Here is a 27,936-nt window from a genome sequence, read left to right as displayed (position 1 = left end):
TTGTGGTTCTAACAGCTTTTATTGAAGGTCCAGGATGACAGAGGGGGGTTTAACATCACAAGCATCCAAGCAAAAAGCTCTTTAAATTTACATATTAAATATCCTTTATCTTAAATGAACTTTCATGCTTCCTGCACCAGAGCTTTCTCACTGGCCACACCACAAAGCTCCCTGGACTCTCACCATTTTGCAGGCTTCTCTATCCCTTTCATCCTTCCTTTTCATCACCTCCTTTCTTTGTTGGGCCTCTCTGAATTCTTCTCATTCCAGCATACAGAGTAGTGGCGATATATATTGAATTATTGGCCCCAATTCTTCACCCCTTCCTGTATCCTTTTACCATGCGACTTTGAAGTTCCCCCACTAGAAATGAACTTTCCTACTTCTTGACCATCTGACTTGGGTTGGCCAATGGGATGTTAACAGAGATGATAGAAGCAAAAGCATGAAATGTGTTTGCACAGTGAGGGTTGATCTCTTGCACCTCTGTATTCCATGAGAAAAGCTTCTCTTGGGTAGCTATTGTCCCTTCAGCTGGGCCCCAGAATGAAAATACATGAGTAGACCTGAGTCCAACCTGCAACGAGAAGCCAGGCCCAGCTGGCCTCCAGCTTGAAGCAGACTGCCCAGGTGAGCCCAGCTTAAATCAGTCAACCCTTAGCTGACCTGCAGACACATGAGTGAGAATAAATAACTTGTTTTAAGCTCCTGGGTTTTGGGGTAAATTGTGTGTGTGTATTTATATACATATATATTTATATACACATACGTGTCTATATACCTACACATTTATACAGTCTTATCAATCTTGCCAAATACCTTTCAATTTTATTAGTCTTTCCAAAAAAATCCGACTTTAAGTTTTATTGATCTTTATTGTGTTTCTGTTTTCTATTTTATTAATATATGATCTTATCTTTCTTATGTCCCTTCTTTCACTTTCCTTGGGTTTGTTTTGTTTCTTTTTCCCAACCTTTTAAGTTAAGCAATTAACTCATTACCTTTACACTTTTCTCCTGTTATAAGAATTGAGGGACATTTTCATTATCCGTTAATCCTAAATATTTTAAAATTTCATTATAGTCTTTTTTAACCTGTTAATTATTTTCATGTATGTTTTTAAATGTCCAAATGTAGATAATATTTTGACTTGTGGGAATGTAAAATGATGCAATCACTGTGGAAAACAATTTGACAATTTTTAAAAAAGTTAAACATACACAAGCGCAAGCTCTTAACAACAGGGTTGCGGGTTTGAGTCCCACGTGGGCCAGTGAGCTGTGCCCTCCACAACTAGATAGAAGGACAACGACTTGGAGCTGATGGGCCCTGGAAAAACACACTGTTCCCCAATATTCCCCAATAAAAAAAATTAAAAAAAATTAAACGTATACATATAGTAATCCCACTCGTAGGTATTAATGAAAGTGAAATGAAAACTTAAAACCTATACATGAATATTTATAGTGGCTTTATGCATAATTACCCAAAACTGGAAACAACGCAAATGTTCTTCAACAGGAAAATGGATAAACAAACTGTGGTATATCTATATAATGGAATACTCAGCAATGAACAGGAATAAACTGCTGATACCACAAGAACAAGATGGATTAATCTCAAATGCATTATATGCTAAGTGAAGGAACCCAAATTCAGAAGGCTACATACTATATGAGATTCCATTCTGGAATGGAATCAGAAAAGAAATCAGTGGTTCCCTGGGGTGAGGGTAATGCACAGGGTAGAAGAAAATATTTTCAAATCACATATCTGATGAACGTATGTCCATAATATATAAACAACCTCAAAACTCAACCATTAGAAAGGAAGCAAACCAGTTTTTAAATAGAAGGAGGGGCAAAAGATTTGAGCAAACACTCCACCAAAGAAGATCTGTAGATGGTAAATGGGCACATGAAGAGATGTTCAACATAATTACTCATTAGAAAAATGGAAAATAAAACCACAATGAGATATCACAACATATCTATTAAAATGACTTTCTAAAAAAGCTGTCGAGACCAAGTACGAATATTAACTCAAATATGGGGTGGATAGCACTAATGAATTCCACAATCTCCACTATTGTATGGTGAATTTGTCAATTTCTTTGTATAGTTCCCTCAATTTTTTTTCTCTAGACCACAGTTTGAAGCTATAATATTATGTGGATACAACTTAGAATTATTATGTACTTCTGTTGAATGGAACTTTTCTCCTTCTCAAATAGTCTATCTGTATCAGTCATCCTTTGCTAAGTTAGGCGGCAGAAACCGAATGACAGCACAAATCATGAACTCACTCTTAACGCACCCACCTGCAAGTGACACGTTTCATATTACATTACTCAAAGGAAGCCACATGACCACACCTAACTTAAAAATCTCTGGTTTGCAACAATAAGGGTTAATTTTTCACTTGTGCGATACATCCTTTGTGGGTCATTTGTAGCACTACCCATTTTTCATTCCATGTTATCTTCATTCAAGGATCCAGGCAGAAAGCATACCCCACCTGGAACGTGATCTTCTTGAGGCAGAAAGAACAATGGTTCTTAAAGCTCAGCTCAGCTTCCATTCACATTTCAGTGACCAATCTTGAAGTCCACTGGCTGGGAAGTACAGCCTTCCTATAGGGAGGGACTGCAAATTACTGAGAACAATAACACAATTCAGCACATTATTTCTAGCAATGCTTTTTGCCATGTTAATATAGCTAACAGACCCAGAAGAATCTCATTTACTATGCTTTTACTTCAAATTTTCCGTTTTTGTGTTTTAAACAGTGTGTGTATTAAGTTTGACTTTTTTTTAAAACCTGGAGTTGCAATTTGTCTTTTAACTAGAAGGTTTAGATTTTTTAAAAATATATTTATTGCAATTACTGATACACTTGAATTTTTTCCACTTTATTTTGTGCCTTGTAGTTTTTCCACTTTTTATGTTCCTTTGTTTCTGCCTTTATTTCCTTCTTTTCTTAAATGTCACTTTTTTTCCTTCTGGTTTGGTCAATAACTCTTATTTTTTATTCTTTCAATAGTAAACCTCAAAATTTTAACATTCATATTTAATTAAAAGTCTAACGCTAATTAATATCTTTATGGACAGTGCAAACATGTTAGATTGATTGAACTAATGAGTCCAATTCTTCACTTCCCCTGTAAGCAAACCCTTTGCCGTAATCCTTCATAGCGCCCTCCTACTATAACTCTGGACTCAGCCATGTGACGCTTTGGCCAATGATATGTAAGGAGTCTTGAAAATGTGCTTGTGCATTTTCATTTGCTCTCTTTTGGGCCCCTGCCATTGCCATGAGAACATATCCAGACTACCTGGCTGGTGAGTGAGAGAAGCACAGAGAAGAGTCAAGGGTCGCAGCGAAGGCCATCCTGGATTAGCTGACCCCAGACTTGCAAGCAAGCCCAGCCAAGCTCCTCAGAGCTTCCTAACCCACCCAAGCAGACACCAGGCATGTGAGCAATCAACAAATACAGTTGTATGGCCGCTGAGGTTTTGTGGCTCCTTGGTCTGCAATAGATAACTGATGTACACTTTATGATGCGTTAACCTCAGTAATCCTCTTATATTTTATATACTATCATTCCATTCTTTTGTTTTTACCTTTTTTAAGCCCACAAATGACAAAGTATTCTCGTTTTCTGCCCTTGATGTTTATTTATATTTACCCATGTTTGCCATTTTGTTTGCCCACCCATCCTTATTGTTCCTCGGAGCTTCCTCTTGGGATTTTATTGCCTCCTGAAATGTGTCTTCTAGAAGGTCCTTTGGTTAAACTCTGTTGGTAGTAACTCTTTAATTTTGTTGATATGAAAAGCATTGTGTGTTCATTCTTGAAACATTGTTTGCTAAGTATACAATTCTAGGTAGACACTTATTTTCTCTCATCACATTAAGACTATTATTTCATGGGTGGCGGGATGGCTCAGTTGGTTAGAGAGTGAGCCCTTAACAAGGTTGCCCATTCAATTCCTGCATGGGATGGTGCAACTAAGATTGAAAATGGCAACTGGACTTGGAGCTGAGCTGTGCCCTCCACAACTAAGACTGAAAGGACAACAACTTGACTTGGAGTTGATGGGCCCTGGAAAAAAAACACTATTCCCCATTAAAAAAAAAAATAATAATAATTTAAAAAATACATTGGTTACTTTTAAAAAAAAGACTGTTTCATTAATGACATTTTTTCGTGATATTGTTATCGTTGCTCCCATTCTTACCGTTGAACAGTCAGGGGTTGGTATAACTGTCATTTCATTGTAGATTATCAGACTTACTTCTCTGTCTGCTTTTAAAATCATCTCTTGTACTTCGGTGTTTTGCAGTTTCACCAGACTGGATCTGTTTATTTTTTTTTCATTTTTTCCCCCCCATCCTATTTGGGATTCATTGTGTCTCTTGAAGATTTTTCTCTTTCATCCATTCTGGAAAATTCTTAGCCATCATCATCTGACAACTGCCTTGTTCACATTTACTTTATTATCTCTTTTAAACAAAAGTGATAAATTTATGATGTGCTTTCTCACTCTTATTTCTCATTTCCTTGCTTCTTTGGGATGCCTTTTGGATTTTCTTCAAATCTATCTTGTAGTCCACTTATTTCTCTTCAGCTGTATCTAATTTGGTATTTAACCCTTCCAAAGAGCTATACATTTAAAAATGGATCTGTCTCTGCTGCTTGTCTTCTTTGCTTATTTCCTCTTGGGTTTTGACTGTGAGTTCATACTCATTTGGAAGCCTACCTGTGGGAATTCTTTGAGATCTGTGCTGACAGTTCTTCCAGAGAGGACTTGTGTTTGCTTTGGCCAAGTACCATAAGTACTATATACCCAGGCCCATTTTACATTGAAATGTTCAACTTGCGGGCTTTTAGACCATGCAAACAGTGTGGTCATACATCTACTAGGGAAATGTTTTATTCTCCACTCAGAACCAAGGCAGAGAGAGATAACTTTCTTGCTGCCTGCCTCTGCAGGGAAGATTTTCTCTAGTTTATCCTTCCTCTGAAGATATATTCCTTCTGAGGTCCTAACCTGATGTTCCAATTTGGCTCTCATCCTGCCTGGACCCAGGCAGATGACCCTACAGCTGGTAGCAGCATCACGGTTTACTTACCTCCAGAGATGATTTTCAAAATATTTGTCAGTATAGCACATGCACCAACCGATCGGAACAGATGTAGACTGTACCTGTGCATAACTTCTGAATATCAGCTCTATCTTCCCAGGCCTGTGTTTCTCCTTTCTTCCTGGCTTCAGATCATTGGCCTGACTTTCAATTTCAAAGGGTGCACTTAAAAGGGTGTTTTCAATATTTCTCCTAGCAATTTTATATATTTTGTTGTTGTTGTATTTACACATATGTAGTCTACAAAATTGCCAGAAACATAGTCCAAGTAAGAAGTTTATTAGGCCCATACAACAAAACATCCAGAGGTAAGCCATTCAATCCTGGAGCTATAGCTTAACGTCACATGAGACCTAGGCTTTCTCAGTCTTTCTGCTTCACCGGCCTTAGCATTTGCTTGTCACAAGCACATGACAGTGACTGAACGTCCAACCGCCAGAGGCAGGAAGAAAATAGTAAAAGTTGCAAAGTACTTAAGGAGCGTACTCAACTAGAAGTCCTAGAGAATTGGTTAAAAAACAAAAAAATCTTTTCCAGAAGCCTCACTCAGTGACTTCTGCAGTAAGTATCATGGGCCAGGAGTTGGTCACATGACTTGGCCTCGTCCAACTACCAACTACCGGGGTAATTAGAATGAGATTACCATGGTTAGTTTTGATCAATTATGAGTCATTCCCTCCAACTGGGGTGAAGGACTCCCTCCCCTGAGATCCAAGGGTCTCTTCTGGTACCTGAGCAAAACGAGGTTTTCCCTAGGGGCGCCGAGCACAACGCTTGCCACACAGAGGGCGCTCACTGGTCCTTTCATTGAACACGTACCAAGCACCCACCACGTGCGGAAGGTGCGGTGGAGGCGAAAACGACTTGATACCTTTCTGCCAGGCAGGCTGAGATCGGTCAAAGTTGAGGACGCAAAGTCCCCGGCGCAGCTTGACCGGCTCCACGCTATATTGCGCAGGCGCCAGCTACCGCGGAGCGCTCGGCAGACGCCTCGGCCAGAACGTGGGTCACGCATGCTCACACCGCTTTATCTCCGGCTCATCCCCGGAAGCACTGGCAGTTTCGGCGGACGGGATCGGGAAGCGTTTCCGGGGGCGGGAGGTGCAGGCTGAGGCGCTCGCGGCGGCGACGGCTTACACGGGGCTGGTGCGGGTGGCGGAAAGTGTCCCGGGCCGGCTGTGTGAGCGCCGAGCCCTTGGCAGGTACGGCAGAGTCGGGACAACGGGCAGCGAGGGGACAGGGAGGGCAGCCGGAGAGGTTTAAGGGCTTCTCTGAGGTCCCGGCGCGCGCCGCCGGTCCTGCCAGGCCTCTTCCGCCGACCGGGATGCTTAGGCAGCGCGCAGGCGGTTGGAGTCCCGGTGCCCCGGGTCCCACCTTGGCGGTCTCCAGCCATCCCGGCGCGCATAACGCGACACAAACGTCCCCGAGGCAGCGTCTCGCCCAAGGTCACCCCGCGGTGGCGGACCTCGGCGGACCTGAGCGCTTAGAGATCAGCCCCTGTCCGTCCGCCGGCCTTTCACGGGCGCCGGGTGGGCGCGGCTTGGCTGCCTCGGGTTCGAGCCCAGACAGGGAGAACCAACTGCGCCCGGATTTCGCGGATATTTCTATTTATCTCTGTGTTTCACGTGTGTTGCTGTCTGTTGTCACCTGTTGTCACCTGCCCTTTTTTGCCTCTCAACCCGGCCCTGTCAACTTTGTAGTTCCCTCCACTCTGTTTCTCTGGCGCCCATCTGTGAGTATCTTTATTTCTGTCCCCACCTTGCCTCTGGGCTCGACCCTCTGTTTCCCTCTCACGCCTTACTCTCATTCGTTGGCCATCTGAGTTTCTCTCTCTCTCTCTGCCTTTTCTCTGTCTTTCTCTCTTGTTTCTGCCTCTCCAACTGGGTTTGGCGGGGCGGGGCGGGGCAGGCCTGCTCGGACCTCTGAGCCATGGAAGGTGACTCATGACCCGTGAAGCTTCCTGCGCTGTTGACAGTGACTAGACTGCAGTCTGGCCTGAGCGCTGACAGGTGTCTGCCCAATCTAAGCGTTAGGGTGCAGGATCTCCTGGCAGGCAAACGCGAGGCCAGCTCAGAGCCAAAGTGACGATGAATCCTTGTCTTTCCTGATCCACGGTTTCTCAGGCCTGCAGAGCAGCCTTCTTCCCTTTGCGCCATAGCCCAGGGTGGCCTCCAGGGCTCTCAACAGCCTGCTTCATCAGGCCTAACTACAGGCTAAGGAAGGGTCAGTCGGAGATTCTCTGCCCTTGGGGCTCATGGAACAGGAGCAGAATTTCTGGGAGAACTGTATACTTAGTTCAGAAATTGTCAGGATGTACAATTAAATTACGAGAAACAATACTTTGGGGTTCGTTACTTGCTTTACAGAAGTACTCACTGGAGAAATAAAGCAGATGCAAAGGAACAAATATTGTTTGAGTAAGCTTATTCACAGTATCTAAAAAGTAGAATATAGTTTACCAGGTATTGGGAGAGGAGGGAATGGAGAGAAATTATTTAATGGATACAGAGTTGTCATTTGGGATGATGAAAAAATTCTGGAAATGGTCAGTGGTGACGGTTGCGTATCATGGTGAATGTACTTAATTGCCACTAAGAGTACAGTTCAAAATGGTTAAAGTGGTAAATTTTAGGTGAAGTATATTTTACCACAGTACCACAAAAGAAAAAAAATCTCTCATTGGAGACACCTGGAACTAACAAGCTCTTTGAAGGAAGATTTTACTTTCCACATGAAGAAAACTCATGGGGTTGGGAAAATAGTCTTTTTTATTAAAATAATGCAAAATTATGTTATTTCTTATGTGTTCTCACGGGTGAGGCCCTTGTTTGTGTTCTCTTATTTAAGCTTATCAGATTGCCTGTAGTTTATCAAGCTTTCTTATAAGACGTACCATGTTTCCCTGAAAATAAGACCTAGCCGGACCATCAGCTCTAATGCGTCTTTTGGAACAAAAATTAATGTAAGACCAGGTCATATATAAGACCCGGTATTATATTATATTAAATATAATATATTAATAATTAATATAAGACCGGATCTTACATTAATTTTTACTCCAAAAGATGCATTAGAGCAGATGGCCCGGTAAGGTCTTATTTTCGGGGAAACACTAGCTGCTAAACTGCTACTGTGTTGAGTCCCTAGATACCATCGATTATTTTATGTGCCACCAAAGGAAAACACGGCTAATTAAGCTATGCCATATGCTTTCTTATCATTAGGCTTTTAAAAATTCTTTTTGAAAAAATGTTTAGACTTATTTAGACATTCTAAATATCATTCTAGTGCATATATAAAAAGAAAAAATAAGTGGAATAAATTGTTTAAAGTGTTCAGTAAACTTCTTAACATTCTTTCTCGTTTGAATACTTTCAGTTCAGAGCTGTGTCCATGCTTTTCCACAGTGTCGTCCTTTGTGCCATCTAAAACATTGATGAGGCGCTCAGGAATGCTCTGTCACTCTCTCAGGCAGTGACAAGTATTACAGTGTCTACCAGGCCATCACATCCTCATTGCAGAAACTTAAAAATGTGAAAAAAATGCTCCTCCTAAAATCCATTGAATATGTTCTATATATATTTTTCATGAATTTTTCCTTTTTACCTTACTTATATCTACAATAAGAATAGAAAGATTTGTGTCTTATTTGTAACATATTGAGGGGAAAAAAACTTGTTGGTATATAGTTAATAATTTTCGTGAAACGAGTGCCTTTTTGCCTCCTTGATTTGAGCTTCTTATCCTGAATTCTAATGAATATGAGAGAGGGTGCAGTTAAAAACATTTCTTTGGCTTTACTGTAATGTAATGGCAGGGTGACTGATTAGTGGGGAGTTAGTGGCTAGAGCCATACCTTCTTTTTTAAAAAAATTTCATTGTAGTTGGCATACAATATTGTATTAGTTTCAGGTATACAACATGGTGATTCGACATTTATGTATCTTATGATGTGATCACCACAGTAAGTCTAGTCACCATCTGTCACTGTGCAGTTGTCACAATATTATTGACTATATTCCCTGTCCTGTACCCTGCATATTTATGGTTGATTTATTTTATAACTGGAAGTTTGTACATCTTATTCCCCTTTACTTTCTTTACCCATCCCCCCACCTCTCTCTTCTTTGGCAAAATCTCTTCTCTGTTTCTATGAGTCTAGTTTTGTTTTGTTTGTTCATTTGTTTTGTTTTTTTTTAGATTCCACATACAAGTGAAATTATACGGTGTTTGTCTTTGTCTTCACTTAGTGTAATACCTTCTAGGTCCATCCATGTTGTTATGAATTGCAAGATTTCATTTTTTTATTGCTGAATAATATTCCTGTGTGTGTCTGTGTGTCTGTGTGTCCATCCATTTATCTATTGATGGACACCTGGGTTGCTTCATATCTTGGCTATTGTAAATAATACTTCAATAAACATAGGGGTACATCATACTTTCTTTTTTTAATCTCTGAAGTTTTAGGTAAAACACTCAGCTATGGTTCCAAATTAAAGGGAAATAGGTAAAGGGAGATTCATAACATAGGTAGCTTGTTTTTTAGAAATCCTAAAACAGGTTTTACTAAGTTCTTTGTTTGGCTAGAGTTTTCCAGTTAGGAGTACTGATTGACCACAGTCTAGAGACCGAAAACACTTTTCCAAAAGATATTTAATTCTGCAAAATTACATAGGCATTGACCATTAAAACTGAAATGATGTTGGTTTTCTATTTTTGACAAATGTGCCATGGTAATGTAAGATACTAATATTGGAAGAAACTGGGTGAGGGGCATATGGGAAATCGCAGCATTCTTTTGCATCTTTTCTATAAATCTAAAATTATTCAAAAATTAAAAGTGATATGATTTGCATATGTTTTCCCCCCTGTTGTAGGTTATCTTTTTACTTTCTTGACGGTATTATTTTTACCTTTCACTACTCTTCAGTCTGCCTGCCTACTGATTGAGTCAGTCCCATCCATTCTACCTCCGTTTTCCATATTCACTGGTACTTTCATTGCCGTCAAACCTAGACTGTATTTGCTGAAATCTTGTACGTAGCCTGTACTTGAGAACTGCTTCTTCTTTAAATCCATCAACAGATTGTCCTTCCTGGACATATTTCACATGTCACTCCGAAATTTTCAGTGCTGATCCCCAGTGCCCACATGTGAAGCTCAGACTCAGCCTTTGGCAGGGTAGTCCTGTCATCCTTTCCAGGTTTATCTCCCATCACGCCCTGTGACTTGTAGAAAGACAGGTAATGATGTCTGTGTCACCTCCCATCCTTTCCAGGTTTATCTCCCATCACTCCCTGTGACTTGCAGAAAGACACACAGGTAATTATGTTTGTGTCACCGCCGGGCGTGGTCTTGAATGAAAGAGCTGAGGGAGAGTTTGTGAGATGGCTTTTTGGTGGTAATTTTATCATAGTCTTAAGATCTTACCCTAAGTGTGATGGGACCAGTAATTCAATTTAGTCTTCAATGTGTCATGTTCACAACCCACAAGAGATTAAACAGACCAGAATGCCATATGATTTGTAATTTTTCTTTCTATGTTACTAAATGAGATAGGCTTATAGTTTCTTTGTTGTTTTGTTTTGATACTAGGATTTTATATAAAAATAATTAGCAAGTTTTCTCCTACCCTTATTCCCTTGCCCCTTTCTTCTCCTCTGAAACAGTTTATGTAGCATAGGAATTAATTTGTTTTACCGAATTTTCCCATAAAATTTGTTTTACTGAATTTTCCCCAAAAGGCCTGGTGTGCTTTTGAAAATCATTTGCATATGTTTTGTAATTTCTTTGCAGTTATTAATCTGCTCAGGTTTTTTTTCTTTCAGGCCAATTCTGATCACTTACATTTTTCTATAATACTTTTTATTAATGAAACTTTAAAATTTATTAGTGTGGAATTATCTTCTATTTTAATAAGTTTCTATAATGTGATTATATTCCATTTCTTATTCCTAATTTTGTGAATTTGACATTTCAGTTTTAATTTCTTCATTGTTTTAGGAATTAAGACTACTTAATTTAATGGCTTTTAAAATTTTGTGCTTTTAATTTTCTAGATTTATTACATTGTGTAATCACATGTAATCAGATGGACTCTATGTTTGCATTTCTGCTTTGGGGAATTTATTGGTGCTCTCTGTGGTGACTTACATGCTCATTTTTGTAAATCTCCTGTGGAAATTGAAAAAGGAGGTGGATTATTTGTAGGGTTACAGAGATTGTATGTTTCAGTTAAATTAGCCTTATTAATGATACCAATGTAAACCTCTAGATCCTAATTAGTCCTTTGTCTGCTTGATTTATTAAGGATTAAACACTGTTGTCACTGTTGTTTTGTCACTGTTGTTTTTTGAAGACTATACTACATTTACAGATAAAAGTTCACAAGGTAACCCTCATTGTGAGCTATAAATTCATCAATTAACAATAAACTTGCATACCATTTGATGCTTTTTACATTGAATTTTACTTTGATATGAAATATGGTTGCCTGACTTATTTTTGTTTTCATGTACCTGTTTGTTTTCTGTGGGGTTTTTTGTTTGTTTGTTTGTTTGTTTGTTTACACTTGACCTTTTTTTGTGATTAATTCTGAAGTATTTTGCCTTCATTTTGAAAGTTACTTGGTTGCGTACAGAACTCTAGGTTGACAGTTTTTTCTTTTAGTGCTTTAATGATGTTTTATGGCTTTCATTGTCTCCTTTCTCTTGGTTGGCATTGTTTCTTACAAGAAGTTTGCAGCCTTTCTTATCTTTGGTCTTCTATACACAGTGGGTCTTTTTTTTTTTTCTGGCTGCTTTTAAGATTTTTCTTCATTGCTGGTTTTAAATGAGTTGATTATGATATACCTTGGTGTTTTCTTCATGTTTCTTGTGTCTGGGCTTTGTTGAGCTGCTTGTACGGTATCTGTGGGTTTATCATGTTCATCAAATTTGGAAAGATTTTGGCTGTTGCTTCTTCAAATAAATTTCGGTCCCTTTCGCTCCCCTCCTTCAGGAACTCCAATCAGACACCTTGAAGTTGTCCCACAGCTCACTGATACTCTGTTCCCCCTTCTCTTTTATTTTTCTCTCTGTGTTTTATTTTAGGTTGTTTCTATTACTATGCTTTCAAGTTCACTAATCTTTTCTTCTGCAGTGTTAATTCTGTTGATACTCCCATCCAGTGTTTGTTTTGTTTTGTTTTAACCATAGGAATTCCACCTGGGTCTTTTTTACAGCTTCCCTGTTTACCTAATGTGCTTAATTTTCCTCTATTTTCTTGAACATATGGAATATAGAATTTTCTACCAATTGTATAAATCTGTCATTCTGGGTCTGTTTCTATTACTTGATTTTTTTTCTCTCTTTATTATGGGTTATATTTTCAGGCTCCTTGGCATGCCTGGTGTTTTTTATGTTTGTTTTTTTTTTTGTTTTTTTACTGGGTGCCAGACATGAATTTTACCTTGCTGGGTTCTGGATATTTTTATATTCTGCAATATTCTCAAGCTTTGTTCTGGAACACAAGTTACTGAAAATAGTTTGATCCTTTTGAGGCTTGTTATTAAGCTTTCTGTATTTAGCAGGAACAGAATTGCCTTTTGTCTGGGGCTAATTTGTCCCCACTACAAGACTCTTGTGAATGCTTGAGGTTTTCCACTCAAGAGAAGTTTTCTTCTATTAAATATTTTATTTGATTATTCCTTCTACTTCATTTGTTTTGTTCTTTCTCTCAAGGACACTAATTAGCCATACGTTGGATCTCTAGTCTCTGATCTCTTGTTCTATTATCTTTTCTCTTGCTGTGTTTATAGTTTATCCTCCTCCTGCATTTTGATTGAAGTTCCCCAAAGTGCCTTCCACATCATTGATTCCATTTTCTGCAGTTGCAATTCTGCTTCTTACTGCCTGTTAAAATTTCTGCTCTATTAGTGTCCTTACGTCTGTAATTCAGTCAGCTTTTTTTCAAAATTTACATATCATTCGGTTATTCTGTCTCATCTTTTTTATACTTCATTCATAGAGACCATGTTTTCGTAAGTTGGTGGAAAACTTTAGTTTAAAAATGCTATCTAAACTGTACTCTGTTTATCCCTTAGTATTTCCTTCTTTTTTGTTATTGTAGGATCTACTTACAGACCCCACTTACTTACTGTTTATTAATTTTTTAGAGGGAAATATTCTGAAATTTTCTCCCTTTGTGGGTGGATTGGTTTTGGTCCTTCATCATATACCGGAATACTGGTAGAATCAACTCTTTGCTCTTTTGCTGGAGGACAGGCTGAACCATATTAATACCAGGTTGTAGCTTGAGTGGAATGGCTGAGTCCAGAGGCTGGGTCTTAGGTACTTTCAGGGGAGCTTGAGCTCTGTGCACTTTCTTCTCTGTTGGTGAAATTGCGATGACCACAGGGACCTCCTCGAGTCTCTCTGTCCCAGCTGGCAAACGATGGGTGATACCTTTGCCTCCTTCCTGGCGCTATTACTGAGCCCCACCCTCTCATGTCAAGTTTCTAAAAAAAAATCTTTGCTGAGGCAACCTTTGGTATCCCAGTGCAGCCACCTCTGAATTTTGCCAATCTGCAGGACCTGTCCCATGGCCACCCTGGCCTTTTAGCTATGGATCTTCCAAGTGAGCTGGTGTTAGTTGTTCTCTGTCACCATTGCTGCTATTATCACGTTTCCCTGAAAATAACTCCTAGGTGGACAATCAGCTCTAATGCGTCTTTTGGAGCAAAAATTAATATAAGACTCGGTTTACTAATAGTAAAATAAGACCGGGTATAATATAATATAATATAATATAATATAATATAATATAATATAATATAATATAACGTAATACAATAGAATACCCGGTCTTATATTAATTTTTGCTCCAAAAGACGCATTAGAGCTGATTGTCCGGCTAGGTCTTATTTTCGGGGAAACACGGTATCCATCCTAGGATTGCCTGTTAGCAGGTGCAGTTACAAGGGCAAGGTCTCCCTTCAGTCTGGCCCCATCTCTACTATATCCTTAATTAAAGTTTGTGGCATATAGATAACTTGAACCCCTATTTTCCAGGACTCAAGCCAATGTTTCCATATTTTTTAGATTTTTTGGGGGCGCAGTTGTTGGGATGTGGTAAATGGGAACAATTATATGCTGCCCTCAAGTCTTCCTCTTACCCTGGTGACACCAAACTTTATAGTGACAAGATATATAACTCGGGTACACTAGGTTCCCTCTTCTGAATTCCTCCTGGGTTTGTAATTCTTTTGTGCCTTTTATCAGCCTTTGCCTTGAGTAACAGGATTGTGCGCATGTGTTTTATCTCCCCTGCCAGATTATAAACTCTGGGCCGTGAAATTCCTTGATCATCTTAGAAATCCCCTTAAAAGACTTTCTATGAAAGTCTTTTAAACAAAACAGCAACTATACTATTAATATATATCACAACTGCCTGTAAGTTTGTAAATGTTGCTTATATAGCAGGAAAACCTGTAGAAGTTCAGGTTTTGCATATTACTAAGATCAGGGAATAGGTAGAAATGCCACACTCACCCAAAATTAAGGGCAGAGGTCAGATACTTGTTAAATTGAAAGTACTGTTGCCACCTTGACACAGTTAAGGTTACATGCCTTATTTCCAGTAGTTTTTTAATGTGTGGTAAAAGCATGTATCATTCAATTTGCCATTTTAACCATTTTCAAGTATACGATTCAGTGGCATTAACTACACTTGCAGTATTGTGCAACAGCACCACTATTTCCCAAAGTTTTTCATCATCCCAAACAGACACACTCTCCTCATTAAGCAATAACTCCCCTGAGCCCGTGGTGACCTCCAATCTACTTTCTGTCTCTATGAATTTGCCTGTTCTAGGTACTTCAGATATGTGGATTTATACAACATTTATACTTTTGTGTCTAGCTTATTTAACTTAATGCTTAGTATGATGTTTTATTTTTAGCATAATTTCAGTGTTCATGCAGCATATATCAGAACTTCATTCTTTTTTGTGTGTCTTTTAGGTATAACTGATTTATAATGTTTGAGATCTATTTCCTTGTAGATCTTCTGTCTGGTTTTTCTATCCGTTCTTGACAGTGAGGTATTGAAGTCTCCACCAGTAAATCTGTCCCTCTCTTCAATTCCGTCCATTTTTGCTTCATATATTTTGCTTCATTATATTTCTATTGCTATGTATATACATATATATATAATTGATATATCTTCTGGATAGATTGAACCTTTTATCAATATAATGTTCTTTAATCTGCTTTGTTTTATAATAATATAGCCACCCACTCTCTCTTTTGGTTACTCTTTACATGGAGTATCTTTTTCATCAATTGACTTTCAACCTCTTTGTGCCTTTGTATCTGAAGTGAATCTCTTATAGACAACATATAAATAAGATTTTGCGAATCTCTGTCTTTTAATTGGAGGAAGGATTTACTGCTACCATTTAGCTATTTGTTTTCTGTATATCTTGTATGTTTTTGTTCCTCAATTCCTCCATTTACCTTTAAAAAAAAATTTTTTTTTGACATTCCATTTTGATTTCCTTCTTTCCTTTGCATGTATATATTTTTAGTTATTTTCCTAGTAGTTACTGTGAGGTTTACAATTAACACTGTAAACTTGTAACAACCTAGTTTGACTAGTTCAAGCTTAGTTTCAGTAGTATACAAATACTCTGCTCCTATACACCTCTGTCATTCTCCTTTTATATCGTCACAGATTACATCTTAATACCTGTGTGCCTATTAACATAGATTTATAATGATTGTTTTATGCATTTGCCTTTTAAGTCAAATAGGAAAAGAGTCATAAACCAAAAGTGTAATAATATCAGCTTCTATATTTATGCGTACCTATGTTGTTACCTTTATCACTAGTCTTTATTCCTTCATATGGCTTTGAATTACTATCTAGTGTTTTTTATCTCAGAAGGACCCCTTTATCATTTCTTATAGATGAGATCTATTGATAATGAATGACACCATTAGCTTTTGTTTATCTAGGAATATCTTAATTTCTCCTCATTCTTTGCCAGATATAGACTTCTTGGTTGACAGATTTTTCTTCTTGCATTTTAAATATGAGGTGTGATAAAAAAAATATGGTGACTGTTTAAATAAAATAAATTATTACAGTAAAAGACACATTGCCATTAATCCCCCTCAAAATAATCTCCCTTGCTTCGAACACACTTTGTCCCATTGTTCTTGCCACTTTCTGAAGCAGTTCTGGAAGTCCTCTTTCGTGAGTGTCTTTAGTTGCACTGTTGTGGCTGCCTCGATGTCCTGAATCGATTCACAACGTTTACCTTCCATGGTCATTTTGACTTTGGGGAAGAGCCAGAGCTGCACAGTGCCAGATCCAGTGAATAAGGTGGATGAGGACACACCGTAATGTTTTTATTTGGCAGAAATTGCTGTACCAGAAGCGATGTGTGACACGGAGCCTTTCCATTGTGATCACAAAATACAGTGAATGCTGCTGCCGAGTGCCATCCAACAGAAAGGCAGGGGTCTTCAATACGGGAAGTGGCACATCGAACCTTAATAACAGTGTGTGACAAGTTTCCACTTGTTTGGTACAGTCAGTCGGGTGTGAGCTACCGTTGACAGAAGGTGTGTTTTAAAGTGTGCTGTAAATCATCCTCCATCATGACAACGCTCTGTGTCACACTTCGCTTCTGGTATATGGCAGTTTCTGTCAAATAAAAACATTACGGTGTGTCCTCATCCACCTTATTCACCAGATCTGGCACCATGCGACTTCTGGCTCTTCCTCAAAGTCAAAATGACCATGAAAGGTAAACATTTTTAATCAATTCAGGATATCGAGGCAGCCATGACAGCACAACTAAAGACACTCATGAAAGAGGACTTCCAGAACTGCTTCAGAAAGTGGCAAGAACGATGGGATAAGTTTGTTCAAAGCGGGTGGGGGGGGGTGGGGGGGGTGGAAGCGGGGGGATTAATGGAAATGTGTCTTTACTGTAATAAATTTTTTTTAATTTAAGTACTCACCATATGGTTTGATCACACCTCGTATGTCATACCACTGCCTTCTGGCCTCCATGGTTTCTAATGAGAAATTGGCTGTTAATCTTTTATGTGACAAGTTGCTTTTCTTGTGTTTCCAAGATTCTTCCTTGTTTTTGGCTTTCTACGTGACTTATATAATATGTCTCTCATGTCAATCTCTTTAACTTTCTCCTGCTTGGAGTTTATTGAGATTCTTGGATATGTAGGTGTATCTTTTGTTAAATTTGGGAAGTTTTCAGCCATTATTTCTTTTCTTCTTTTTAATTTTTTAAATTAAATTAAATTAATTAAATAATTATTTTTTATTGGGGAATATTGGGGTACATGTGCTTTTCCAGGACCCATCAATCGTCCTTCAATCTAGTTGTGGAGGGCGCAGCTCAGCTCCAAGTCCAGTCACCATTTTCAATCTTTAGTTGCAGGGGGTGCAGCCCACCATCCCATGTGGGAATTGAACCAGCAACCTTGTTAAGAGCTCGTGCTCTAACCAGCCGAACCATCCAGCTGCCCCACTGGCAGCCCAGCTCATTGTCTTCAATCTAATTGTGGAGGGTGCGTCTCACTAGCCCATGTGGGAATCAAACCGGCAACCCTGTTGTTCAGAGCTCGTGCTCTAACCAACTGAGCCATCTGCCCGCTCCCCATTATTTTTTTTAATACCTTTTCTGTCCTTTCTTTCTTCTGAGACTCCTATGGTGTGCATATTGGTACATTTGATGGTATCTTGTCCCACAGGTACCTTAGATTGTGTTCATTTTTCTTTCATCCTTCTTTCTACTCCTCAGACTGGATCATTTTAGTTGCTTTATCTTTGAGTTTGCTGATTTTTTTTTTTCCTTCTCCCTGCTTTAAATCCACCATTGAACTCCTTTTGTGAATTTTTAATTTTGACTTGTATTTGTTTCCTAGGTCTGCCACGGGCTAGGTGACTTAAATAACAGACTCTTTTTCCTTTCCCCCCCCACAATTCTAGAGGCTAAAAGTCAGATCGTGATGTTGTAGAAGATTTGGTTTCTCTTGAGAATTTCTCCTTGGCTTGCAGATGGCCACTTTTCACTGTGTCTTCACATTGCACACACCTCTGACGTCTCTTGGTGTGTCCAAATTTCATTTCTTACAAAATCACCAGTCAGATTAGATTAGGGCCCATCCTAGGCCCCATTTTAACTTAATTACCTCTTTACAGGCCTCATACCAAAATGCAGTCACATTCTGGGGCCCTGGGGTGTATAGAGGTAAAGGGCTGCAACATGTGAATGGGGGGGGGGGTGCAGTTCAGCCCCCAACACAGCTATTACACTTTTTAGCTCCAGAATTTCTACTTGGTTCCTTTTTATAATTTATAACTCTTTGTCGACATTGTTCTCCTGATTTCCTTTAGTTCTGTGTCACATAAGTGTGGGTTTTGTTTGTATGTTTTTAGCAATTTGAGCATATACAAGACAGTTGATTTAACATTTTTGACTAGTAATTCCAATGTCTAATTCCTCAGGGATGGTTTCTGTCTAATTCTTTCTCCCTCCCCCCCCCCAATACACAGTTTTTTCCTTTTTATGCTTTGTAATTTTGGTTGAGAACGGGAACATTTTGAGTATGCTAATATGGTAACTTTTAAAATCAGATTCTTCCCCTCCTGGGAGATTTCTTTCGTTACTTGTTGATGGCTACAGTTGCCTGTTTGTATGGTGATTTTTCCAAACTATTTTACAAAGTCAGTAGTATTCCTTGTTGTATGTAGTCACAAGTTTCTGTTGCATTATCTGTGAGGTCAGCCTATGACCTCACAGAGATGTCCTTAAAATGCCTTGACCAGGGGCACAGGGGAAAATGTGTTTGTCTTTTAAAATCTTACGATAGATGCTACTGGGGAAGCCATTGCAACCTGAAGGGGGCAAAACAACGCTGTGGGTCTGCCAGCTTGGCCAGGATGCAAAGCCCTGTTTTTGGAGGACATGCTCCTTGTCCACCCTGACATCAGCAAGCCACTGCAGGAACGTGGGCCAATGTCCCACGGGCTGTGGCAGGGCTGAGGAATGGAGATGGAGGCTGGTTTGGGCACCCTGCTCTCTCAGCAACTTCCAGCAGCCTCTCCCTTCATCAAGCATTCCTTGGCTTCTGTAGTGTCTGATCGGATTCCAGAGTTCCAAAATAGTTGATTCTGATCATTTTATTAACTTACTGTTTGTTCTGGTGGAGAGACTAACCTCTAGAGCTTCCTACTTCATTGTTTTCTGTAATGTCACGGCATTTATTTTTGTAGAACTTTGTAAGTCTTATTGTCAGTCATTTAAAATTCCACAATAGATATTTGAAATCTTGAGGAAAAAATGGATATTCAGTAAACAGTGTTGGAAAACTAGTCTAGCCGTTTTGGAGGGGAAAGGGCTGGGTCCCAGTCTTATTCCTTACGACAAAATAAACTCTTTGTATGTTAAAGGTTTAAATGCTTTTTTTAAAAAAAGTACCAGGAAAAAACCTAAATAATTCTTTTTACTTTTTAAAAATAACCTCGGAGTTGTGAGTGTGTTTCTATGTCTAACACAAAGCCCTGGAGCCATAAAAGCAAAGATTGAGTAATTTACATAAATTGAAAGTTAATTTCCTGAATTCACAAACAAACTACAAATCAATAAGATGAATTACCCAATTTATTTGAGCAAAGGATGACTGATAATTTATAGGAAAAACAAATGACCAGTAAACATGAGAAAAGAGGATCTCATTCATAATTAAAGAAATGTTGATGAAAACAACAGTTGAATCATTGGTTATTCACTTTAGAGTTTTGCCAACCTTTTTTTCCAATTTGATAATATCCAGTGTTGGTGAGAATGTGGGGGAGTAGACGGTGTCGTCACTGTAGGTTGGAGTGTGACTTGCTGCAACCTTTCTAGGAAGTAGTTAGGTAATCTATATCAGAATGCCAAATGCACAGCCCTTTGACCTAGTAATTCCCCTGGTAGAGATTAACCTACAGATATTTCCAGTAATTCCCCCAGGAGAGATTAACCTGTAGGTATTTCCAAAGATTTGCCAAGATTGTTGTGCACAGACGTCCATAATTTCAAAAACCTGGACAATTAAAATTCTGTAAAAAGAAAACTGCTTAAATTCTGATGAACCCATACTGCAGGAAGTTGTACAGCCATTAAACAGAATGAGCTAGTTCTTTTGTACTAATGTGGTGTCTTAGTCCATTTGAGCTACTATAACAAAATTCTATAGACTGGGTGGCTTATAAACAGAAATTTATTCCTCCCAGTTCTGGAGGCTGGGAAGTCCAAGGTCAAGGTGCTGGCAGGTTCATTGTCTGGTGAGGGGCACTGCTCATTGATAGCTGTCTTTTCGACACAGGGAATTCTCCGGTGTCTCTTTTATGAGGTGTCCCATTTATAAGGGCTCTGCCCTCATGACCTCAATACCTCCCAAAGGCCCCACCTCTCAGTCACATTGGGTGAATAGGTTTCAACATGAGTTTTTGGGAGGGAAAAGAAATCAGTCTATAGCATGTCGGAAGATCTGCATACATTAAGTGACAAAAGCTAAGCGCAGAATAAAATGCTGTTAATGAACCTATTTAGGGAGGAACTCTTAAAGGATATATAGGATTTATTCTGCTATATGCAAAGAGATGTGTCTAGAAAAATACACTGGATGTTGTCAATGGTGATTTACCTTGGGGGGAACATACTAGGAATAGATAGTGGAGACGTGTTTTTACAGCAGCGTCTGTAAGTTTTTTCACATGTGTGTATTAATTCCTCTTCCCATTGTTTTTCAAACAGCTAAAAGCAAATTCTACAGTGATGAGCTCTAGCAGATAATCTGTTTACCCAGATGTAGTTCTCAGAATTTACAGACCTCTAGTCTATATATTTACATGGTTAACTTTTAGAAACTGCAAATAATTCGTTTGTTTCCTGGTCTTTTTTTATAATTATGATAAAATGTTGTAAGGTATAAACCATAAACTAATACTTCATTCTAAAACCTGAGTCTTCTTGAAATTATTAATGACTAATCTGGTATTTTGGCGTCGTCTTAGATGAGGCAGAATGATGTGTTAGGAAAAATAGGCTTTAGAATAATAGAAACCTAGATTCAAATTCCAACTTAATAAAAAAATAGCTTTTATTTTAACCTTTGGTAAATTAATTGAAATAGCTGAACTTGAGAATATCAATCCCTACATTTGCAGAGTCATTGTAAACATCGAGTGAAAAAAGGTGTACAGCCCCTGGTATATAGTAATGACTCAAGAAACATTAGTTTCTTCCTTTGGCAGCTCTCCCTGTCCCGAAGATGACTTGCAATCTTTGTTTGGCTTGTCTGGTTCTTCTGTCTCACACCTGGTACTTAGAAGTGTTTTGATGTAGACAAGAGCCAGGTGACAAATAGTCCTGGTAAACCTGTTGGGTTTTGTGGTTTGTATGGATTTACTATGGAATTATGGGGCAGGAGCAGGAGCACGTATAAAGTTCATCTTGTTGATTGCCTTTGTTAGAAAGTGTTCCTCATGCCTGATTTACCCCACAAAATAGATGGACAATAACAACACAACTAATCCCTTATTCTCTTTTACAACTTCATCTTCAGATTGAGTTCATTCAGTAACAGAGACGATATTTACTATCCTCATTGGTCTGTAACTTTTGAAACAATTTGAAGACCACCATGTAGAAGGAATACCTGGCCTTGCCATTTCATTTGTTTCACATTATCAGAAGCTCCTAAAGGACCAAAATTCTGATGGCATCTAGAGCAACTCACATTGTTCGGGGTCTCTGTGAGTTCACCCCTGTGGTGCTGAGGGACCCAAACGATTGTTCTGGCACAGCCCCCTTGCTCTTCGCTCCCTCGCTGGATCCTAGCAGTGGCCGAGTTCGCTCCTGCCTCAGCCTTCTGCCTCACTTTCTTCCATCCTCACTTTCTTCCACATCCCAACTTGAAAGTTTGGGTGAAGTCGGAGGCCTCTTAAAAATAATATCATTTTCATGCATGTTTATTTTGACTAGAAATGTTCACTTTGTTTTACTTGGGCGATTTCTTTGGTTCGCAAATCTAATCTCTCTGGATTCTAGTCTCTCATTCATAGACACAGGCAAAATCAAGAGTTAATGCCGTGAAGCGTGGTGGGTGATTCCTGCTTTGGGCGAGCTCACACCTGCGAGCCTTGCCCCACCCACTAGTGCCCGCAGACACGGGGACGTTACAGGACCGTGGAACCTGCCTCAGTTTGCTTAGTGATCAATTGGGCTGGAATTCGTACTAATTTTTCTTTCTCTTGTAGCACTGAACAAGATTTGTGATGAAATGGAGCCTGGAACAAACTCTTTTCGAGTAGAATTTCCTGATTTTTCCAGCACCATTCTGCAGAAACTAAACCAGCAGCGCCAGCAAGGACAACTATGCGATGTCTCCATTGTTGTGCAGGGCCACATTTTCCGGGCACACAAAGCTGTGCTTGCTGCCAGTTCGCCCTACTTTTGTGACCAGGTCCTCCTGAAAAACAGCCGGAGGATTGTCTTGCCTGATGTGATGAACCCGAGAGTGTTTGAGAACATTCTCCTATCTAGTTACACGGGACGTCTAGTAATGCCTGCTCCCGAGATTGTTAGTTACTTAACAGCAGCCAGCTTCCTCCAGATGTGGCATGTGGTGGACAAATGCACCGAGGTTCTCGAGGGAAACCCGACAGTCCTTTATCAGAAGCTAAATCACAGCAGTGACCACCAGTCTCCAAGCAGCAGTAATTACAATGGCCTGGTAGAAAGCTTTGAGCTGGGCTCAGGGGGCCACGCTGACTTCCCCAAATCCCAGGAACTGAGAGATGGAGAGAACGAAGAGGAGAGCACCAAAGACGAGCTGTCATCTCAGCTCACCGAGCACGAGTACCTTCCCAGCAACTCGTCCACGGAGCATGACCGGCTGAGCACTGAAATGGCGAGCCAGGACGGGGAGGAGGGGGCCAGCGACAGTGCCGAGTTTCACTACACCCGGCCTCTGTACAGCAAGCCCAGCATCATGGCCCACAAACGCTGGATCCACGTGAAGCCCGAGCGCTTCGAGCAGGCGTGCGAGGGCGTGGATGTGCACGCGGCTTACGACGAGCACCAGGTCACCGAGTCCATCAGCACCGTGCAGACGGAGCACGCCGTCCAGCCCTCGGGAGTGGAGGAGGACTTTCACCTCGGGGAGAAAAAAGGGGAAGCCGACTTTGACGAGCAGGCCGATGAAAGCAACTACGACGAGCAGGTGGATTTCTATGGCTCTTCCATGGAAGAGTTTTCCGGGGAGCGGTCGGATGGAAATCTCCTTGGACACAGACAGGAGGCTGCCCTCGCAGCGGGCTACAGCGAGAATATTGAAATGGTAGCAGGGATTAAAGAAGAAGCTTCCCACTTAGGATTCTCAGCCACCGACAAGCTGTATCCTTGTCAGTGTGGGAAGAGTTTCACGCACAAGAGCCAGCGAGATCGCCACATGAGTATGCACCTCGGTCTCCGGCCTTACGGCTGTGGCGTCTGTGGCAAGAAATTCAAAATGAAGCACCATCTCGTGGGCCACATGAAAATCCACACCGGCATAAAGCCCTACGAGTGTAACATCTGTGCAAGGAGGTTTATGTGGAGGGACAGTTTCCACAGGCATGTGACTTCTTGTACCAAGTCTTACGAAGCTGCAAAGGCTGAGCAGAATACAGCTGAGCAGAATACGGCTGAGGCTAACTAAAAATAGGAGCTGGCCCTTGAGTGGCAGGCACAAAAATAAACGATGGTAATTATGCAAATCTGGGCACAGATGATATGTGCTACTTGCTATTATGAGAGAAGCTTAAAAAAAAAAAGGAAGATATTTCTGAAAGACCAGTTCTAAGTAGGCCAATTAAAAAAATCTAATTTGTCAGATTTGTATGTTCCAGTCCAGGCCTGGAGTAGGTAATAGGGGTAAGTTAACGCACCTGCCAGCTGGCAGTGTAAACCTTGAGGCCTGTGGTGATGGAGGCAGGCAGACCTGGTGAAGGAGGGGTCTGCACTTGGGACTGGGTTTAGCCCACCAGTTCCACTTAAGGTGGCAGCAGCGTTCGAGCGCTCATTACAAGGTCACGTTGGAATTTTATTTTGCTCTTACTATAGATACTTAGGTAATGTGGATTTGTTTTGGTAGCTGCTTCAATGAATGAAATGCTACTTCTGTAAAAGCTACAAATAATGTGATTCCTAGGATGCGAAATTGATTAACAGCTCTCTTGTCTGGTTTCATTCTTTCTAAAGGGTATTTTACTTAAAACTATGGAGATACTAAGAGGGCGCCATTCTAAGTATAAAACAACTTATGGTACAAGCTTCAATTTCTGTAAGATGCCACTGTCACAATGTGTTTCAGACTCTTGATAAGGCAAAGTTTTATATTTTAATATTAACGTTTAGTTCGAACAATTGCACCTAATTATAATTCTCTAGTGTGCCAGAGATAGGTATGCCTAATTGGTTTGCTGTCCCCAATCCTTTCGGTTTCATTGTAGCATCTCCACAGTGGGATCTGCTCTACGGCTGGCAGACGTCTAGCCTGCTGGGACTGACCACGGGACCGTTGGCTGCTGCAGCCGTTTTGCTGTCTTAGATTATGGTGCTTCCCAAAGAGGTCAGTCAGTGACCACAGTTAGTGAGCAGGAGCCAGAAGTCACAGCTGAGAGTTACCTGTGAACTTCAGGGATTACTGGAGTGCTGCAGTGACACTCCAGCTGGCAGAGTGAGTTGCCGAATAGCAGACTTTTGAGTGGCAGGTTACACTTGAGGGGGGAAAAAGCTGCCCAAGAAAAGAGGAGTCTGGAAAATACACTGGTGGGGGCGATAGTCTTTCAGGGGAGGGCACTGAGCTAATACTACCAGTTCTTTAGAAGTCCTGGCATGTGTTTTAAAAGGGGCAAAGGAGTCCTCATTTTAGAAAGTAGTCTACAGATTCATGCCCCCAAATGACAGGTAAAGCTGCATAAATGTACAAGTCCTCGTAGCCATCCCTAGCAAAAACAAGATAAGCAGCTATTCTGAGACCTTTTCTGCCAATCAGTCAGATGTTTGAAGGTAAAAAGCAAGCTTATACTCAGGATGTTTGACTGTGTAAGATACCCGATGTTACCCCAGGGTAGGACGGGTGCTACTCTCGTGTCAACTTTCCCCGAAACTTACTGCTCTCTTACTCCGAGTGGAAACTTTTCTTCCTTAAAATAAAAATAACTTCTTGGATTTGGGACGAAATTTCGTTTTAAAAGTTTGGTGTTGCTCTAATGTGATAAACATTGCTGGCAATGGCCTCTGGTCCTCAGCTCCTACCACCAAGGCGTTTACCTGCTGAATGTTGTCTGGAAAGGGGAGAGAAAGGACTTACTCACCAGTTAACTCTTGTAATCAAGATTACAAAACAGGGATCTATTCATGAACACTGTATCATTCTCGATATAAAAAAGCACTTTGTATTTAAAACTTTATTATAAATAGATATATATACATATACATATATATATATATACACATACATATATGTATATCTATATATATATAGATATATTGCTTTTTATAACCTAGAAACTAGATGTTACCTCTTGGTTCTTTGCCACATTATTATCCTCTTAGTGTTGACAATTCACCAGTTAGCACTCCCTTCTCTGTGTACCTGACAGAAGTGTATAGAGGTGACTGTACAATCAAGCTCGGTGGCTCCTTTCCTTTTTTCTCATGTCAGAAGCCGCTGGGTTTTAGGTGTGATCCTGGCCATTATGTGTGACGAGAAACTGTTTTATTGCTCCTAGTAATTTCAGTACTGAGGCAGTGGAGCCATTTTGTTTGATCACCCTCTTCCATGGGATTAGGAAACCATTTTCTGCCTGTTTGGAAGGTTTGATATGCTGTGTCCCATTAAAGATGACATTCAAGTGAGCATTGGGACGTTTGGGGAGACGAGTCTGAGAGGTGAAATGAAAATATTCAGGAAAAATCATGGTCCTTCAGTTTTGCTGAAATCAGCCAGCACCCTTGTCATAAGTAATGATGACAAGCTTTTGTTCAGCCAGGACAGGTGGGCACCCTTGGGTGACAGTTTTGGAAGCAGTCAGTGGTGCTGTGACTTATTTCACGTGAGGAGAGGTATATCTTTTGCTGAAATCCTCATATGCACATCAGCTACTAGATGTAGAATTTAAAGTGTAAGTTCCTCACATCTGCTGCTTTACATTTTTCATGAGAGTTGGGGTTTCCGTAAAAATTAGGGTTGCTAATCGGGTCATCCGACCCTGTGAGATGGTTGGGCATCTGAAATGCTGCCATGTTCAGAGACATGGGAGATGGGGCTTGCCTTAGTTTGGATATTAAAAGTGAATTTTTATAAACTCCGCTGTTTAGGATCAGATCATACTGTATTGCTACCGTTTTTCCCTGCCCACCTGGGTTGGATAGATAGTCTGTCTCCTGAGCCTCAGTACAGCTTTAGAAAATCTTTATCCTTCCAAAGTTTGGATAGTTATGGGGTAACATTTTCCAAACAGCCTTTCAGGGATCGCGTCAGTGGCCTACAACCAAGGTATTTGTCCTCTACTTTGAGTCTTAACTGGGGTTTTTCTCCAATCCCGGTGGGAAAGGGCTTCAAGGCACTGCCAAGGGTATTTAATATTAATACTTACCCCAAGCCTTTAATTTTCGGTACACGCAGTACAGTAATCCACTTGTTAAAGCAGGTGTCACTGTGTAACTAGGGACGGAGTGCGATAGCCTTTCCTCCATGGTGAGGGCTCCCCTCAGGGGTCCTTTCTGGCCCCAGCCCTGCTGGTTCCGGTTTCCACATCTCACCTGCCTCCGGTCCCTTCTTTTGGCCACAACTTTCAAAGAGCCTGCCCCAAAGGGTCTCCTCCATTCTAGTAGGCATTTGCCGAACTAAACTGACCCTGAGCTGATTTCTAGCTCTTTGGGAAAGCTGCTTAGTCTCGCATATCCCCAAGCTGCTGGGAAGTGAAGTTGAGGCAGAGCAGAAACAGCAGAGCTGTGCTCTCCCTAGGGAAGGGGATTTGCTGCAGCCCCCTGGTCACTGAGGGTGGAGAGGACGCCATCACACCGAACCCAGGTGTGTGCTTTCATAAGGTCTCTGATAATTTAGGAATGCTGGAAACCAAGCAACATATTACGCCCCCCCCCCCCCCAGCCCCCGTCTGTACCACACTTACTTTTGTGATTTAGGTTGCAGTCATGGGTGACTGACTTTGTTCATTGAAACCAGGGTTTGTTTGGGTTTTTTCTTTGCTACTTACATATTTAAAGGTACCTGTTTCTTATTTCAGATTTCTACTGATAGTGCTCTATGGGAAGATGCTGGAACACATTTTGCAAATGTGATTTTTTTTTTTTTTAGTTTTGCTTGAAGCCTGTGTCACATTGTCAGTTGCTGCTGCCTTCTTTCCCTTTATGAGGTTCCCAATGTTTCTTCCAGAACATTACTTTATTTATGCAAGTCAGGTGACTCTTAGACCACAAAACCGTTTGATGATAACAGATTATCACTAGGTGCATATCTTATTGATATTTTGTGAAATGTTATGCCTGTGTTGCAAAAGTTGAATAGTTTTGTCTTTATATATTGCTGTCTTCAGTGTACAGCATGGTTTTACTTAATTGAATGTTACTGTTTAATATTTTCTTCTTATAGAAGAGACCATGCCCTTTTGTATGACATGTTTTAATAAATGTTATCTGTCAACTTTGTAACAGTTTTTT

General features: G+C 40.3%; 1 protein-coding gene and 1 long non-coding RNA gene across 3 annotated transcripts; one reads left to right on the top strand and one right to left on the bottom strand.

The window, feature by feature from the left end:
- Positions 1–6,213, bottom strand: LOC141571188 (uncharacterized). Of its 2 annotated transcripts, none has more exons than XR_012495945.2 (2): positions 5,136–6,213; positions 1–2,632 (listed from the first exon to the last, which is right to left on the bottom strand). It is a non-coding gene; the product is annotated as an uncharacterized LOC141571188 (long non-coding RNA). The 2 variants fall into 2 exon arrangements; XR_012495944.2 differs by having other exon boundaries at positions 5,879–6,213.
- Positions 6,197–27,927, top strand: ZBTB43 (zinc finger and BTB domain containing 43). The gene is made up of 2 exons (XM_019728600.3): positions 6,197–6,349; positions 22,467–27,927. Exon 2 carries the CDS (start codon positions 22,490–22,492, stop codon positions 23,906–23,908), a length of 1,419 nt encoding a protein of 472 aa, XP_019584159.1. The 5' UTR covers positions 6,197–6,349; positions 22,467–22,489; the 3' UTR covers positions 23,909–27,927.
- Positions 27,928–27,936: the final 9 nt, after the last annotated feature.

This window comes from Rhinolophus sinicus, chromosome 16 (assembly GCF_057876585.1).
Source record: "Rhinolophus sinicus isolate RSI-liver-muscle chromosome 16, RSI-T2T, whole genome shotgun sequence".
In the NCBI taxonomy this organism is placed as follows: domain Eukaryota; kingdom Metazoa; phylum Chordata; class Mammalia; order Chiroptera; family Rhinolophidae; genus Rhinolophus; species Rhinolophus sinicus.
This window is presented reverse-complemented; position numbering and strand designations above follow the sequence as displayed.

Bases quoted from the DNA above. Each gene is read 5' to 3' on its own strand.
- ZBTB43 (XM_019728600.3), top strand. From the start codon at position 22,490: ATGGAGCCTGGAACAAACTCTTTTCGAGTAGAATTTCCTGATTTTTCC.